At 40.7% G+C, this 17,165-nt stretch overlaps 1 protein-coding gene across 6 annotated transcripts in view; it reads left to right on the forward strand.

Moving 5' to 3' along the window:
• The window catches only part of F13B (coagulation factor XIII B chain), a 28,045-nt gene extending 10,998 nt beyond the window's left edge, over positions 1-17,047 (forward strand). For 2 of the 6 annotated variants that reach the window (XM_060396754.1, XM_060396752.1), the window contains exons 8-14: positions 248-430; positions 1,543-1,743; positions 2,598-2,780; positions 5,039-5,252; positions 12,476-12,529; positions 12,721-12,822; positions 12,923-13,891. In XM_060396754.1, the coding sequence (XP_060252737.1) occupies positions 248-430; positions 1,543-1,743; positions 2,598-2,780; positions 5,039-5,252; positions 12,476-12,529; positions 12,721-12,822; positions 12,923-12,929 (944 nt within the window). In that variant the 3' untranslated portion in view covers positions 12,930-13,891. Of the gene's footprint in view, positions 1-247; positions 431-1,542; positions 1,744-2,597; positions 2,781-5,038; positions 5,253-6,385; positions 6,597-12,475; positions 12,530-12,720; positions 12,823-12,922; positions 13,892-13,960; positions 14,060-16,249 lie in introns of those variants that run through there. The other 4 variants (XR_009595883.1, XM_060396755.1, XM_042229288.2 and 1 more) reach the window with 4 other exon arrangements.
• Positions 17,048-17,165: the final 118 nt, after the last annotated feature.

Raw genomic sequence — 17,165 nt, forward strand, 5'->3', positions numbered from 1 at the left:
CTTTGTAAGCCAGAAAAGTAAAAAAGACCCATACTTGTTCTTCAGCAAAACGTTTGCTGTGTTATCTTGCTTAGTACATTTTAATAATACGTAGCTGAATGATGTTTCTCTAATTTCTGATGAGTTCAGAAATCAATTTTCCTAAATTACATAGTACAAATATTGAAGGACTATTGTCTGGGCAACTGTATTATGTCATTATGTTACTATAAGCTCATGTTAATCTAAAAGTAACCTCTTTTCTTAGAAAACACTGAGAATTGTAACCCTCCACCTGATGTAATAAATGGGGCTATTATTGGCGAATTATTGGCAAGCTACCCAACAGGATCCTCTGTGGAATATAGATGCAATGAATATTACTTATTGAGAGGAGCAAAAATATCTCATTGTGAACAAGGACGATGGTCATCACCACCTGTTTGCTTAGGTAAGACAGAGAACACGATGAGTTGAAACAAAATTTTCCCCTGCTTTCTTGAGGTGCAATTGACATATAGTATAGATTTAAGGTGATGATGTGATGATTCTATACACAAACACACTGTGGAATTATTACCGTGATAAAGTTGGTTTACATATCCTTCACCTCAAGTAATTTAGGGGGCTGTTGTCATGATGAGAGCATTTAAGATCCTCTCTTTTGGCGTCTTTTAAGTGTACCAAATAATGTTGTTGACCATAGTCACCACAGGGCTTACCAGGTGGCACTAGAGGTAAGAACCCACCTGCCAGTGTAGGAGACATAAGAGATGTGAGTTCAGTCCCTGGGTCGAGAAGATCCCCTGGAGGAGGAAATGGCAACCCACTCCAGTATGCTTGTCTGGAGAATCCCATGGACAGAGGAGCTTGGCAGGCTACAGTCCATGGGATCGTGAAGGGTCAGACATGACTAAAGCGACCTAGCACGCATGCACAGGCAAGCCTGTCCCAACCACCTTACCTAGAAGCATAACCTCCCTTCCCCTAGCTCTGTGACAGCCCCTCCCCTCCACTCTTCATTCTTCTGCCTCACTTATATATGTCATTAAAGATGGACAAACAAGATCCATATATGTAGCACATTTATTGTTTATCGTATTGCGTTCCTCCCAGTTAGAAGGCAATCTCCATGAAGTCAAGGAGCTTTGTTTTATTTGCTGATGAGTATCAAGTGAAAGGTGTCCCACAAATATAACACAATAAGTACATTTCCTGTTTGAAGGGTTTTATTTTATAGAAAGGAAATCATGATGAATCTAAGTGGTTGCTGGTCCTAAACAATATTTTTAATGTTTCAAATTAAGTTTTTATTTGGTTTTAATTGGTCTATTTGGTTTCAATTGGTTTTAGTTTATGGTATAACAGAGGTTATATGAAATATATAAATTCACTTGATAGTAATGTAATATATACTTTATTGTGCACGTGAAGAGTTTTAATAATACAAAGTGGTAAATATAAAATACTGCTTTTGATGCCTATCATAATTTTATTGTAAAAATGCATCACTCTCATACTTGTAAGATGAGAAAAGAATTTAAAACAGACTTTGTTTTACAGAGCCGTGTACTGTTAACGTGGTTGACATGCACAGAAATAACGTGGAGATGAAGTGGAATTATGAGGGAAAGATCTTACATGGAGATTTAATCGATTTTGTGTGTAAGCAGGGATATGAGTTGTCTCCATCAGCCCCGCCCTCTGAATTATCTGTGCAGTGTAATAGAGGAGAAGTGAAATATCCTTCATGTATTAGAAAAGGTAAAACAACAGTGATCCTGACTTCCCTGATGGTCCAGTGGCGAAGGCTCCATTAATTTCACTGCAGGGACCTCAGTTTCTGATCCCTAGTCCGGGAAAGTTCTGCATGCTGCAGCCAAGAAAACAAACCAACAGTGCTTCCTGACAATTTCTTAGGTGACCAGTATCACAGGTGATCAATATGGTTCAAAGGATAAGACCATAAGCTATCTACCACCCTCATCATCCAATCTATAAAACTTGCGAATGAGCTGATCAGTTACCAGATAGCACATACCCTTAAATAGGATGACGATGAGGACATCTTTTAACTTCATAAGTCAATTTTACAAAAGGAGAAATCATGAGATTTTGCAAATGTCACCAGACTTTCAGAGGATGGGTCGCTTTCTTGTAGGCAACCAGTATGCTTGTAAAGCTCACCTCAGGGTGAGCTGGAGAGCATTGTCTCAGAAGGGAACTTGAAGCAGAGGGAGAGAATTTGTGGACTCCTTAGACAGGGGACTGTCACTTTTAATAAGGAAAAAAGGAAGAGAATGCATTCAGAAACATGGCTTCGAGACAGATCTTACACGCTTTCACTTTTGGAAGACAGAAAGGGGAAAAGTAAAATCATGATTGTTAATACTTGGCTAGGTTTAAATGTGTATTTAATGCTATGAGATTCTAATTGCAAGCATAAATTTTATGTATGACGTGACAGCAGAAAATGCTTTTGATATTTAAAAATTACTTGAGAGTTGTCTTAAAAATGCTTTGACATGAAACATCTTGTTTTATTTCTGTAGCAGTTACGAAAGCGCTGGCCACCTACTGTAGCAATTCACTGTGGACTTTAACAATTATTTTTGCAGAATCTAAAAGAGCGTGTGCATCTCCCCCAGCTATTAAAAATGGAGTTATTAAGAGTTCAGCACTCAACACCTATGAGAACGGTTCTTCAGTGGAATACATATGTTTCGAGCACCATTTCCTTCAGGGGGCTAGGGAGTCCTATTGTTTAGGGGGCGTGTGGACCACACCACCTTCGTGTTTGGGTATGTAGTGCTACGTGTGTCTCTATTTGTTCAAACTGAGCCCGATTTTCCACTTTCTCTTCTCTTTGAGTTGATATAACACTAATATAGGATGAGGTGGCTGGATGGCATCACTGACTCAGTGGACATGGGTTTGGGTAGACGTTGGCAGTTGGTGATGGACAGGGAGGCCTGGTGTGCTGCAGTTCATGGGGTCGCAAAGAGTTGGACACGGCTGAGCGACTGAACTGAACACTAATATAACACTTAAGTCTGCATTTGTTTTATTTTATTAGCGTGCCTGATAGTTTACTGGTTTCCACTGTTTGCTCTAGATCTGGTTACTGTGTGTGCTTATTCGCTCAGTCATGTCCAACTTTTTGCAGCCCATGGGCTGTAGCCCTGCAGACCCCTCTGTCCATGAGATTGTCGAGGCAAGAATGCCAGAATGGGTTGCCATTTTCTACTCCAGGGGGTCTTCCCGACCCAGGAATCGAACCTGTGTGTCTTGCGTCTCCTGCACTGGCAGATTCTCTCCCACTAGGGCCCCCTGGGAAGCCCCAGGTGAGCCTCTAGATCACCAATAATGGGAGTCCAGCCCTCCTAACATGCACTTCTTAAGTACAAACCATACATCAGGTATGGGGCTAGTAGGACCTACAGGCTGTGTAAGCCATGCGGTGTGTGTAACCAGGCTAACCGCGGTCATCGTGTTATTGGTGCTGCTAGGAAACACGGGGACAGCAGGAGCAAATACGGGAATGGCCTCCTCGGTCTAGAAGGGGAAACACGTTCCTGCCTCGCTGGCAAGGCAGCCTACAGAAGCGACACCACTTCCCAAGATTCTCAGGAGGCGTCAAATAACATATTTTTAAATAAAAAGAAAATTTCTTTGTGTTTATATTTATTCCATTTATTTTCATTTATTTTCTAATTTCACTGTCTCGGACTTTTGTACAAGGCTGAATAGAGGAAGCGGTGTGTGTCCTTGTGTTCCAATCTTATAAGTAAAATCTTCCAGTATTCTTCTTTAGCTATGGTGTTACAAATACTTATAAAACTCAAAGATACAGGAGCCACCTATTTCTATTTTGTTAAGAGTTTAAAAAAACATCAGTGAGTTTAATTTTAGCTGTATCTGTAGAAACAATCATATGATTATTATCTTTGCTCTTTTCCCCCTGGAATTATATTGCTTCTTTTTGAAGGTTAAAGCGTGTTCGCATTTCTGTAACAAATCTCGCATGATTGTGATGCATTATGCTTTTTATATACTGCTGAATTGTATTTGCTAATATTCTACTTATGATTAATGTATCTTTGTCATGTGAGAGGTTGGTTTGTTATTTTCCTTTTGGTTTAGTTTCTGCTAACCTCATACAAGCTGAAAAGTATTCCCTCATCAATTCTCTGGATTTTGTCTGAGTGATACTATTTCTTTCTTAATAATTTTAAGAATTTATCAGAGATACCACCTGAGCCTTGAGGATTTTTTTGAGGAGAGATTTCAATTACAGCTTCAGTGTGTTTAATAAATACCAGGTTATTATCTTTTCTCTCGGTTTCAGCAGGAAGTGGTTTGTATTTGTCCACTATACCTAAATTATCAAATGTGTTGACATAATGTTCATAACATCCTTTTACACTCTTTTTAGTGCTTTAGTGATGTGTCTTCTGTCATTACTGCTGTGAAGATGTATCTCTTTCTTGTCATATCTTGCTACAGGTCTATAAATTTTATTAGTCCTTTCAAGAGCCGATATCTTCATTTTCTGATACTTTCTTCATATGTTGCTGTTTAATTACTTTGTATTTTTGTCTTTATTATTTCCTCTCTTCCACTTTCTTGGATTGAATCAGTGTCAAGAGTCCAGCTTGTTTCTGCCTTTCCATAAAATACTATCTGTCCAGCAATCAATCGTTTGTCCCATGGATGTTTTATTTGCACTTTCTGAAGAAGAAAAAGGGAAAAAAACTATTTCAATGACTATTACTACGGATCAATATTTTCTAAAAACATCTTTTTTTTTGCTGTCTTTGAAAACCTTAATGGCATAAAACTCAGTAACTGGTAGGATGTACCCCTTTTCCAAATTCAAGGCAACAGAGATAAATAACAGACTGCTTTCTGTGAGCTCTGAACATATTTTCTGACTTGAGTATTAGTTCCAACTAACTTACTGCTCCAATGCCTGGGAATTTTAAGGTCATTATGAGAAAACAATACAATGGCTAATACTGAAAGGCATCAAGATAGTTTTGTTTTGTTTTGTTTTCAGAGCCTTGCACATTATCTTTTGATACAATGGAAAATAATAATTTACTTCTGAAGTGGAATTTTGACAATAGACCATATATTTTCCATGGCGAGTATGTTGAATTTCTTTGTAAGAGAGATACTTATATAGCTGGGTTTCCGGTTTCTGCATCAGAATCCCGAGTGCAGTGTGACAGAGGACAATTAAATTACCCAAGATGTGTTCAAAGCGAAAGGTAAGAAGGCGCTTGTGCCTCTATAGTTTTGTTCTATTCAGACTGTTATTCATGAGATTCATTATGCTATAAATTTCAGACATATCAGGTTCTGCAACACTCCTACTTTCCTCCTCATTATAGAGGGGGAAAATGTTTATTTTTTAAAGCAAGTGAACTTCAAGAAGCATTAACTAATTCAACAAGCTTTCTGGGTGGTCTAAGATCAAAGTCCTGTTTGCTATTTGGTATTTGTGACTCTTTGGCAATTGGATAAATAAATCAATTTATATGAGTCACATCTAAATGTGGAAAAATTAACCTATATGTTCTGAGATAAAAGAAATCACATTTTCAACCATTTTCCATAGAAGTGCATGTATAAACAACAATGATGGGGAGCACAACTGGACAAACTTTCTACTGAGGGAAGAGCATGTTAATAACAATGATGAGATTATGGCGTTTATTTTCAGGAACACATATCTATATAAGAATTTGGAAGTTTTTCCTGATGTACTGTTACATAGCAATTTTGAAATATATTTTCTACTACTAGATCAATGGAAAACAATTCCGTTCTTTTTTTCAGAAAAAAATGTTAAAATAATCCAATAAAATAATATAATTAATTTTATCAGGTCAGAATTTTGCCCCCTTTGAAGATACATTGTAAAATGGGAATTATACTCTATATTCAAGTAAGAATATTTTAAAATTCCTTAATGGCAAAGTACATGTGGTACTCTTTTAGTGATTATAATGAGCTATATGAACTACATAAGAAGCATTCACAAGACACATAGGTATAAAACTTTTTTATTTTTTATTGCAATGAAAATCAGAGTTGAAAAAATTATATGCTAGTTAAATATTTCATTATATCTTGCATTTCCCATTTCTAAGACAAAAAAGAATATGCAACTTGGAAAAATTGCAGAAAATGGTGTTAGTGTAGTTAATGACATTGAGTTTTTAAAAAGAAATTGGTGGTATAATTTATCAAGGATGGTTACTTGCTTTTATCAGTACCTCATTGAAACAAGGACCAATTATATGAAATAGTGAATGGTTAAGATTGTAATAAATACTTGACCAGAAACGATGCTTATTTCAACTCCTTCCCCCTTTTCTCTTTTTTCATTCTTATCAAGGATGTTGTCTTATCAAGAACCCTTAAGGACATAAAAATGAATGGCATAAGATGAACAGCACTTTGACACACTATAAAGTCTTTTATAAAGCATAATTGCTAGAAGAAAACTATTGGATAAAAACCTCTAAGTTTTTACTTGCACGATGATTTGACTCTAAACAGTTTACACCGGATATTTTCTATAAATAAAAGCCAGATATATTGTTTTATTTCTAGTTTGATTGATTTGCCGTGTGACTTCATCTTTGCTGAATCTCTTCCATCTATTAAAAAATCGATCTACACATCAAAATATTTCTGGTTCCTAAAGCCCATTCACTGGGCTATACGGTCCTCAATATATGTGCAGGAATTCACATTTGTCTTTGTAATCTTTGTTAATATTAGTGTTTTCTGTTACTTTTAGTTCAATATTTATGTCAGTACGAAAGAACCAGTTTCACTAGAGCTGTGAAACTATACATTATGTTAGAGGATTTACTTTATTCAATGCAGATGAGACTGCCCTTCAGACTTTCGAAGGATAAGGAACTTTTAAAATCAACTGTACTATTAGCAACAAGGTTAGTAGTCAAATTGTGAGTTAGTGAACCTTCCACCTGTTCAAATGTTGTCCACAGAACACAGTTATGAAAAGAACACCACTTGCTGTTTTTATATTACACACTTTCAGTCATTTGCTAGATCAGGTCACTATTGGAGTCTTGCGGATTAGAAAATCTGAGGTCAATGAGACCAACAAGATAGGCAGGTCCCACACCAAAAGATCGTGTGTCAGTAACACTAGGATCTATTGGAGTCCTGAAACACCACACGGTCACTTTTCAGTATGAAGGAAAGTTATTCGTCCGATCGCTGTTACAGCTTATTCGCAAGCACCTCTGGTTCTAGGACCCTTGTTAGGACTGGGTGTTGACCAGAACCACGCATTTTCCTCTCTAGAAGCTGTATAGTTCCTCTAACTCAAGAAGTAATTTTTCCGGTAGGATGACATTCTTCAGCCCCAACGTACAATTCCTGCTGCTGGGTTAAGAGAGTTTCTCTGGGAATGAAGCTGTGGTTGGACCTAACTTTGTGGATTAAACACAGATTCATTTGATGTTAAACCATATATATTTCAGTCGAATTTCAATTTTATGAGATCCACTCTGAAAAACTGCTCTTGGAGATTAATGGAAATAATGAACATGGACTCGAGGAAGGATGGTTCTAAAACACACGCGGTTTGTGTTGTGGTTGTGAAGTCACTAAGTTGTGTCCAGCTCTTTTGTGACCCCATGGACTGTTCCCGCCAGGCTCTTCCATCCATGGGATTTTATAGGCAAGAATATTGGAGAGGGTTATTATTTCCTTCTCCAGGGGACCTTCTCAACAATATCAGTAGGGAAGTGTTAATCCTTTCCAATTAATTCATCAATTAATCCATTAAGAATGATATTGATATCATGTGCTGTGTTGCAGCTAACGCAGGATTCAGAGATGAATAAAATTCAGCTCCTTATGTCAAGGAACTCACAAAAAAAGAAATATTTAATTTAGTACAAGAGTTAAACTTGTATTATTTGTCATTAATTCGGACATAACAAGTGAATGGATGGTGGCGTTCTAAGGGTATTTGAGGGGAACTGCCCACGGTAAGCTTTGTTCAACCTGGGTAGCTTCCTATCTCCCTGATTTACTTCCTAGCGGTTTATTTTTAAATGTGGGTTTCTGCATTTAAAAAGTAATTTAGCAATGGTACATAATGTTTCATAAGTTAAAAAAAGGTATTAACCTTTTCCAATGAGTTCAGCAATTGTTCTATTTATGAACAATATTAGCCTTTCTTTATCCCACGAAACAGAAGGTTCAGTCAAGGTGGAGAATAGTCATATGGGGATATTGTATCCAGTATTGCTATGTCGTCCGATTTGATAATTGTGAAATCTGTTGATCTTTATGTTTGTTGTCGTTGATTAGTCGCTAAGTCGTGTCCGAACCTTTGTGACCCCATGGACTGCAGCATGCCAGGCTTCCCTGTCCCCCCGGGGGGTGGGACGCCTAAAGTTTTGTGAACAATGTGGCTTATCAGCTGCCGTTTTGTAAACTTGTAATGCTAAAGAAATAAAAGTGTGAACAGGAGAGCAATGGAGCATTTAAAGGAGTGGCGTTGAGGGAGAAGTAATTAACTTTTTTGGTATAACTGAGCTGTAGGACAATTCCTGGAAAAAGTTAAGTCTGGAGCTTACAAAACTAGGAAGATAGCCCAAGTAGCAGGAATGGCACACAATGACCCAAGTACTGGGCACACCCAGTGACGCTGTGCGCTGGACAGAAAGCGCTGAAGGAGGGCTCTGTGGGCCCTGTCTGGACTAAGCAAACCGAACGTCCATCTCAGTGTGATGTGAAGATGCAGGAGAAGCTATGTGAGGGGTGAGCATGAAGATGTGGGTCTCAGAAATGTTACCTTTAAGGTGTTTGTGGAGTAGTCAGGTAGAAATATTACATAAGTTGTTGATTCTTACAGTCAGTGCTGTGATGAACCACGCAGACTGCTTTCAGAAACAAGATGGACCTCTTAGCTGCTGAGAGCTCTCGGCTGTCAGCTCCCCAAGGGGGTTGCCTCAAGTGAAGTGCCTCCCCTTCCAAAGTCACAGCTTCTCCCCAGGGTGCCTGCACCAATAACCAGTCAGCAGGAGCTCTAAAGTTTCCCCTCACTCCAGCTCAGGACAAATCTAAAGAGTCACTCGTTTGCACAGCTCCCCGCAGAGCTAGGTGATGCCACTGGTGGCAACTTTGCCACAGCTCAGCTTCTCGTGTCTGCTTCCTCCTTTTCCCTTCCACAGGTATGGATTCTAAGAGCCCTCCCCCAAATCCTCTTGCTCCTAATTTCCACCTCATAGCCTGCTCCCCCAGGAACCCAGTCTGAGAGTAATTGTTGCTGTTCAGTCTCTAAGTCAGGTCCGACTCTTTGCCACCCCATGGACTGCAGCACACCAAGCCTCCCTGTCCATCACCAGCTCCCAGAGGTTACTCAAACTCTTGTCCACTGAGTCAGTGATACCATCCAACCATCTCATCCTCTGTCGTCCCCTTCTCCTCCCGCCTTCAATGTTTCCCAGGATCAGGGTCTTTTCCAGTGAGTCAGTTCTTCCCATCAGGTGGCCAAAGGATTGGAGTTTCAGCTTCAGCATCAGTTCTTCCAGTGAATATTCAGGACTGGTTTCCTTTAGGATGGATTGGTTGGATCCTCTTGCAGCCAAGGGACTCTCAAGAGTCTTCTCCAACACCACAGTTCAAAAGCATCAGTTCTTCAGTGCTCAGGTTTCTTTATAGTCAAACTCACATCCATACATGACTACCAGAAAAAACCTTAGCCTTGACTAGATGGAACTTTGTTGGCAAAGTAATGTCTCTTCTTTTTAATATGCTGTCTAGGTTGGTCATAGCTTTTCCTCCAAAGAGCAAGCGTCTTTTAATTTCAAGGCTGCAGTCACCATCTGCAGTGATTTTGGAGACCCCCCAAATAAAGTCTGACACTGTTTCCACTGTTTCCCCATCCATTTGCCATGAAGTGATGGGACCAGATGCCATGATCTTAGTTTTCTCAGTGTTGACTTTCAAGCCAACATTTTCACTCTCCTCTTTCACTCTCATCAAGAGGCTCTTTAGTTCCTCTTCACTTTGTGGCAGAAGTGTGGTGTCATCTGCATATCTGAGGTTACTGATATTTCTCCCAGCAATCTTGATTCCAGCTTGTGCTTCATCCAGCCCAGCATTTTGCATGATGTACTCTGCATATAAGTTAAATAAGCAGGGTGACAATATACAGCCTTGACATTCTCCTTTCCCAATTTGGAACCAGTCTGTTGTTCCATGTCTAGTTCTAACTATTGTTTCTTGACCCACATACAGATTTCTCAGGAGGCAGGTTAAGTGGTCTCCGGTGAATAGTCAGGGTTGATTTCCTTTAGGATTGACCAGCCTGATATCTTTGCAGTCCAAGGGACTTACAAGGTTACATATTAGAGCCTAGCCTTGGGCCTGAATTGGAGTCATCAGTTAGTAGAAGTCTGTTAAAGCTAATGAAATGGGTGAGTGTTTCAGGTTAAGGTTAGAAGTATGTTTAGCTCAGGACTTTGAGGGTATTCAGAGTTTGGTGATTGGCTATCGGAAAAGGTCTAACAAAGCAAAGTGATGAGGAAGGGCTGGACTGGTGGAATGAAAACTAGGAACGCTGAGGACTGGAGATGCTTCTTGGATGTTACTGCTCACCTGGAGAGGAGCAGCATTATCCCACGTGAGACTGAGACAAGAGCACGTTGAGGAAGAAACGGAGGGTCCAGAAACATGAGGGGGGTGGGCATGGCAGTAAGTGTCACAGTGAAAGGGAGAGGTGTGGACTGGGAGGTGAGGATAAGGAGGAATTTTGAATGAAGTGTGAGAAATCGGAACCTGTTCAAATGAATGCGGATGGGTGGATAAAGAAGGACAGGTGGTGAGTTTTGTTAACATGGGTGGTGACATTCCCCTTTGATCTCTCAGTGCAGTAAAGCATGAGCGGTTAGATTTCCTCCATCAACTCTGTGTTGTACCTGTATATCTATTTGGGTTAACATCTGGGTATATTGTGTGGAAGTGTGTACTTTTTGTTTCCAACCTATAAACACTTGGGTTTCTATCCTCTACAGTAACTGATAGTGAAAAAAAGAAGAAGAAGAATGGATGGGAGATAATGGAGGAAAACAGCATAAGGATGCAGAGAAAAGAGATGGGACCCTGGGCAGAAGTAAAAGGCAGCTCCTAGCTGGGCGGGGGGAACTGGGTTTGTGGCTGGAAAGAGGCGCTTCTGGTCCCCTGGTTTCTGTTTCCTCCATGAAGGAGGGAGACACCTGCTGAGAATGTGTCAGAATACATGGGGAGAGAAGCTGAAGGGCTGAAGAGCCAGAGAGAGTTTGGAAAAGTCCTGCAGAGGCTGGAGAGGCAGACAGGAGCAGAAATAAAAGATAAAGATGGCAAGCCCGCAAAGTGATCTGGCAAACTAATCACTCAGTTACCACCTCAGTTAGGTGTGCGGGGTGTGGGGAATCGTGTCATTGATGCAATGATCGCCATTTTGCTTTAGGGCGAAAATTGTGTTGTGTGATCGCTGTTTATCATGGCGCATATGAAGGGAAACCTGCCATAGGTGTTTTGCCTCCTTGTGGGGCAAGGCGGCAAAGTCAAAAACCAAAGGATTGCTGACTTGGTGACTGCCCTAGGACTTCCCAAGGCTCAGAGCGGGGCTGCCCAGTGCTATACAGAGAAGCTTTCATGTTTCATAGGGAAATGAAGAATTCATTGATATCTATTTCTTCATAAAAAAAGAAAGATCAAAACACTGGAGAACATCACACATTCAAACTGAATTCAGGGAGACACAGCGTGATTCCTTCCGAGGAAAACGAGCAAATGGAAGAGGAAGCAGTCAAACACAAGCTGAGACGGAGTTTGCCTGAACACTCCTTCTCAGATACACATTGCAGACCAGGTGTTCGACAAAATACAAGGGTTCAGCTGGCCAGGGGTTTTAACCTGTTTTTATACACTTTCAACATAGCTTTGTGAGAAAATAAAAATTCAATTGTGTATTAGCTTTCATTTTTCCTACAACCAGATATCTTAAGAATTACAATTTGAAATAATTCATTATGTTTTCAAACATGAGAGCAGCCCTTTAACACTGTAAACAGCTCAAGTGATACAATGTAATGGAGTAAAGAATGAAAATCCCCTTCATTCTTCTCCTTTTCCTGTTTGTTTGCTTTTTGGCTGTTCTGGGTCTTCGTTCCCGGGAGGCTTTTCTCTAGCCGCGGTGCTGGGGCTTCTCACTGCAGTGGCTTCAGCCTCTAAGGTGTGTGTGTGTGCTCAACAGTTGAGACACGTGGAGTTAGTTGCTCTGCGGCACGTGGGATCTTCCTGGATCGAGGATCAAACTCGTGACTCCTGCATTGGTAGGTGGATTCTTTACCACTGAGCCACCAGAGAAGCCCTCCTTCATTGCTCTGAAAACCCCAGATAAGCTTCCTCAGTCTGCGCAGCTCTGAAAAGCATTTGCTCTGTCTTCCAGATGCAGGACAACACTGAGCCGGCACGCACACATCAGCTGTAACGAGGCACACAAGTATGTGTTTCCATACACACATGCATATTTTAATTTATATATATGAATTTGTTGAGGTGTATATTACGTATCACATCATATTTATTGTCCTAAGCCTTTGGGGTTTTGTTGTTGTTGTTGTTGATATATGATAGACCTATCACCATATCAGTATACCTAAATTGATCTCACTCTTCCTAATACCTGAATAGTACTTCACTAGCCTGCAGAGGAGCCTGGTGGGCTTCCATCTATGGGGTTGCGCAGAGTCGGACACGACTGAAGCGACTTAGCAGCAGCAGCAGCAGCTGGAGGTAACGTGGTTTAATTATTCTCCAACTGATGGACTTTTAATTATTTTCCTCACTTCCCTCCTTTCTTCCTTCCTTCTGTCCTTCTTTCCTTCCTTCATAGGTTATAAGTGGAAATAGAATAAAAATAATGTGAAGCTGAACTGTGGTGTTGGAGAAGACTCTTGAGAGTCCCTTGGACTGCAAGGACATCCAACCAGTCCATCCTAAAGGAGATCAGTCCTGGGTGTTCATTGGAAGGACTGATGTTGAAGCTGAAACTCCAGTACTTTGGCCACCTCATGCAAAGAGTTGCCTCATTGGAAAAGACTCTGATGCTGGGAGGGACTGGGGGCAGGAGGAGAAGGGGGCGACAGAGGATGAGAGATGGCTGGGTGGCATCACCGACTCAATGGACTCAGCGAACTCCGGGAGTTGGTGATGGACGGGGAGGCCTGGCATGCTGCAATTCGTGGGGTCGCAAAGAGTCGGACATGACTGAGCGACTGAACTGAAAGCTGAAGTGAAATTGCAGAATTCTAAATATATTTAAAAGAACAAATAGAAAAGATTTTAACATTCAATAGACTTGCTTGATGGAGGAGAGGGAAGGAAGGAGAAAGAAGAAGCTGTAAGCTGATTTTGTTTTCCATGAGAGGAACAGTTACATATTGCCCCAAAGGTGAGGGAGTATGGTGTTATTAAAAAAAAAAGTTAGCATAACGATGACTTATTCTGTTGCTCTTTCTTCTCAGGAAATTCCAGGGATTTGGGGAGCTATGAGCCAGGATAAAAACCAAATATGTACTTCTCATATATTTGATCATCTGAATGACCAAATATACTTTTTCCTATAAATTACACTATCACACTGAAGAATACATAGACCAAGAGTGAGCCCTGCTGTAAACTGTGGACTTTGGGTGATATTGATGTCTTACTGTAGGTTCACTGGTTGTAGCGAATGCACCTCTCTGCTGCAGGCTGTTGATGGGGGCGATTGGGTGTTTGGGAGGGCAAGGGATATTTAGGAATTCTGTACTTTCTGCTGAGTTTTGCTGTGAGCCCCAAACATAAAGTTTACTTTTAAAAATGAGGTAACTTGTGCAATTAATTGTATGATCACCTTATGCATTCTCCACCATATTCTTGTTCATTTTAGTATTAGAAGATCACAATGTGTCTCTGGAGATAGGACTTTCTAGTAAGAGATTATGTTTCTAGTTTCCCTTGAAGCCTGTAGCCCCAGGAACACCTAGAGGTAAGTTTATTGCTTAAGATGTCAAGTTAAGAAAAACTAAATTCTAATAACACCTGGATACTTATATACTATGCTTCAAAATGTGGTATAATTAATTAAAATATGTGTGATCGTCACAAAGTCATTAACACCAAGTTTATTATTATAAATATTTCACAGACGAGGAGATGGAAGCCACACAGTTCATAATATACCACTGAAGACCTCACATCTATCCATTCTTATGCCAGGGCTTAAATTCATATTAGTTTGTCTCTAAAGACGGTGCCATTAACAACAACGCTATAGTGTGTCTCAAAGTTACACACAGTTACACATATTTATATAGAATTCATATAACTTAACACAGTATAGTAGTACATCAAAAGAAGCAAGTCACACATGGTTCTCTCATAATACGTTAAAAGGTGACGCAGTTTGGTTATCCTGACAAGGTCAGTTGTCAGGTGTGTGGATGGTATAAAAAAAGAAACAAAAGTCAGGGGGGAAAAAACTAGCTTTGGTTCATTTGTGCAAACCAAGTCTGTAAAACTGAAGAGTTTCTGTTACCACGTGTGACTTTTGCTTTACTCCAACTGAGGGTAAGTCTGTTTGCGATCCTGACTGAAATATGCTGCTTGACTAGCTCAGTAAACTTTCTTACTAAGATGCGTGTGTTTTCCACACCACCAAACGACTCTTCAATACCAGCAGCATGTCCTACAGCTCAACTCAGTTCTGACACTGTCTACTTGGAGGCAGTACCAGGTGCCACGGGTTGAGGGCACAGACCCACAGGACTGCACCCACCCCGCTCCAGAAACCCACTGAAGGTCAAAGTTGTTACCTGTCCCTCTGACTAACTGGCTATAGATTGGAGGTTGCCATGACCTCTTCCTCAAGTTCAATTACTTTGCTAAAGTGGCTCACAAAAAGCAGAAAGCATTTGATCTATTAGAGTCCCGGTTTCCTACAAAAGGATCTAACCCAGGAACAGTCAGATGGAGGAGACGCTCAGGGCAAGGTGTAGGGGTGGGGCGCAGATTTTCCAGGCTCTTCCTGGGGCCAGTCTCCTGGCACCTCCAAATTATCACCAGCCTGGAAGCTCTAGAAACTGATCTCTAGGTTTTATGGAGGCTTCATTGCGTAGGCATGGCTAACTAACTCATTGACGTCTGGCAACTGATTTAACCTCCAGCTCCTTTCCCATCCCTGGAAATTTAAGTTCAGAGTGGGCTTCCCTGGTGGCTCAGATGGTAAAGAATCTGCCTGCAACATAGGAGCTGCAGGAGACACAGGTTCAATCTCTGTGTTGGGAAGATGCCCTGGAGAAGGGAATGGCTACCCACCCCAGTATTTTTGCCTGGGAATCCCATAGACAGAGGAGCCTGGAGAGATTTCCAGTCCATGGGATCACAAACAGTTGGACAAGACTGAACAAACTTTCACTTTCCCACCCCCTTCCTGGAAGACAGCTGTATGTATCTAAGAGCAGAATATTCATAAATATTTCAGCTATGATAAGATATAAACAAACTTAAAATGTTTATATTGCTGCTGAAGCTCCAGTGTTTTGGTCATTTTATGCGAACAGATGACTCATTGGAAAAGTCCCTGATGTTGGGTAAGATCGAGGGCAAAAAGAGAAGAGAGTGTCAGTGGATGAGATGGCTGGACGGTATCACTGATGGAATGAACATGAACTTGGGCAAACTTAGGGAGGTGGTGAAGGACAGGGAAGCCTGGCGTGCTGCAGTCCAAGGGGTTGCAAAGAGTCGGTCATGAGTGGGTGACTGAATAACAACACAAGGTATAAGCAAACTTCAAATGTTTATAGTGATCATTAACATGAAGGTACCTTAGTGGAGCAAGAATGGTGAATACCCATGATCCAAATGTAAAATATGTTTTACCATAATCCTATTTGGCATGTAATCGTTAATACAGAAACTGTAAAATAGACAGAACTGGCACAGCTCTAGGTCAAGACTGCCAGGTCCATAATCTTCTCCTACCCTTGATGAACAGCCACTGGAGAAAATTTTACTAAATTTTTCCTACTGGTAATTATGAGATAATTATGCCTTCTTTGAAGAAGGAGCTTTGGGGTTTAAAAGAGATAACAATTGTAAAGACAAGTTCTAGAACTACTAATTAAGTGTTGGATATTACTATGATTTATTTTATTCAATCCTAAAATTTTCATTTTAGGCTTAAAGTTGACTTAAAGCTCAACATTCAGAAAATTAAGATCATGGCATCCAGTCCCATCACTTCATGGCAAATAGATGGGGAAACAGTGGCTGACTTTACTTTTCTGTGCTCCAAAATCACTGCAGATGGTGATTGAAGCCATGAAATTAAAAGACGCTTACTCCTTGGAAGAAAAGTTTTGACCAACCTAGATAGCATATTCAAAAGCAGAGACATTGCTTTGCCAACAAAGGTCCGTCTAGTCAAGGCTATGGTTTTTCCAGTAGTCATGTATGGATGTGAGAGTTGGACTGTGAAGAAAGCTGAGTGCCAAAGAATTGATGCTTTTGACCTGTGGTGTTGGAGAAGACTCTTGAGAGTCCCTTGGACTGCAAGGACATCCAACCAGTCCATCCTAAAGGAGATCAGTTCTGGGTGTTCATTGGAAGGAATGATGCTAAAGCTGAAACTCCAGTACTTTGGCCACCTCATGCAAAGAATTGACTCATTGGAAAAGACTCTGATGCTGGGAGGGATTGGGGGCAGGAGGAGAAGGGGACGACCGAGGATGAGATGGCTGGATGGCATCACCAACTCGATGGACGCTAGTCTGAGTGAACTCCGGGAGTTGGTGATGGACAGGGAGGCCTGGCGTGCTGCGATTCATGGGGTCGCAAAGAGTCGGACACAACTGAGCAACTGAACTAACTAACTAACACAAAGACAGCAAGACAATCCTTTCTCTCAACATATTGGAAAGTAAAACTGGAGTAACTTGGATGTGAATAAAATAAACTTTTACCCCTGTGTATGGCATACAGTTCCCTGTTTCTTTCTGTGTCTCATATTTTTAACTTTTTATTTTATATTAGAGCATAGTTAATTAACAATGCTGTATCAGTTTCAGATGTACAGCAAAGTGATTCAGTTATAC

This window comes from Ovis aries, chromosome 12, assembly GCF_016772045.2.
Source record: "Ovis aries strain OAR_USU_Benz2616 breed Rambouillet chromosome 12, ARS-UI_Ramb_v3.0, whole genome shotgun sequence".
In the NCBI taxonomy this organism is placed as follows: Eukaryota; Metazoa; Chordata; class Mammalia; order Artiodactyla; family Bovidae; genus Ovis; species Ovis aries.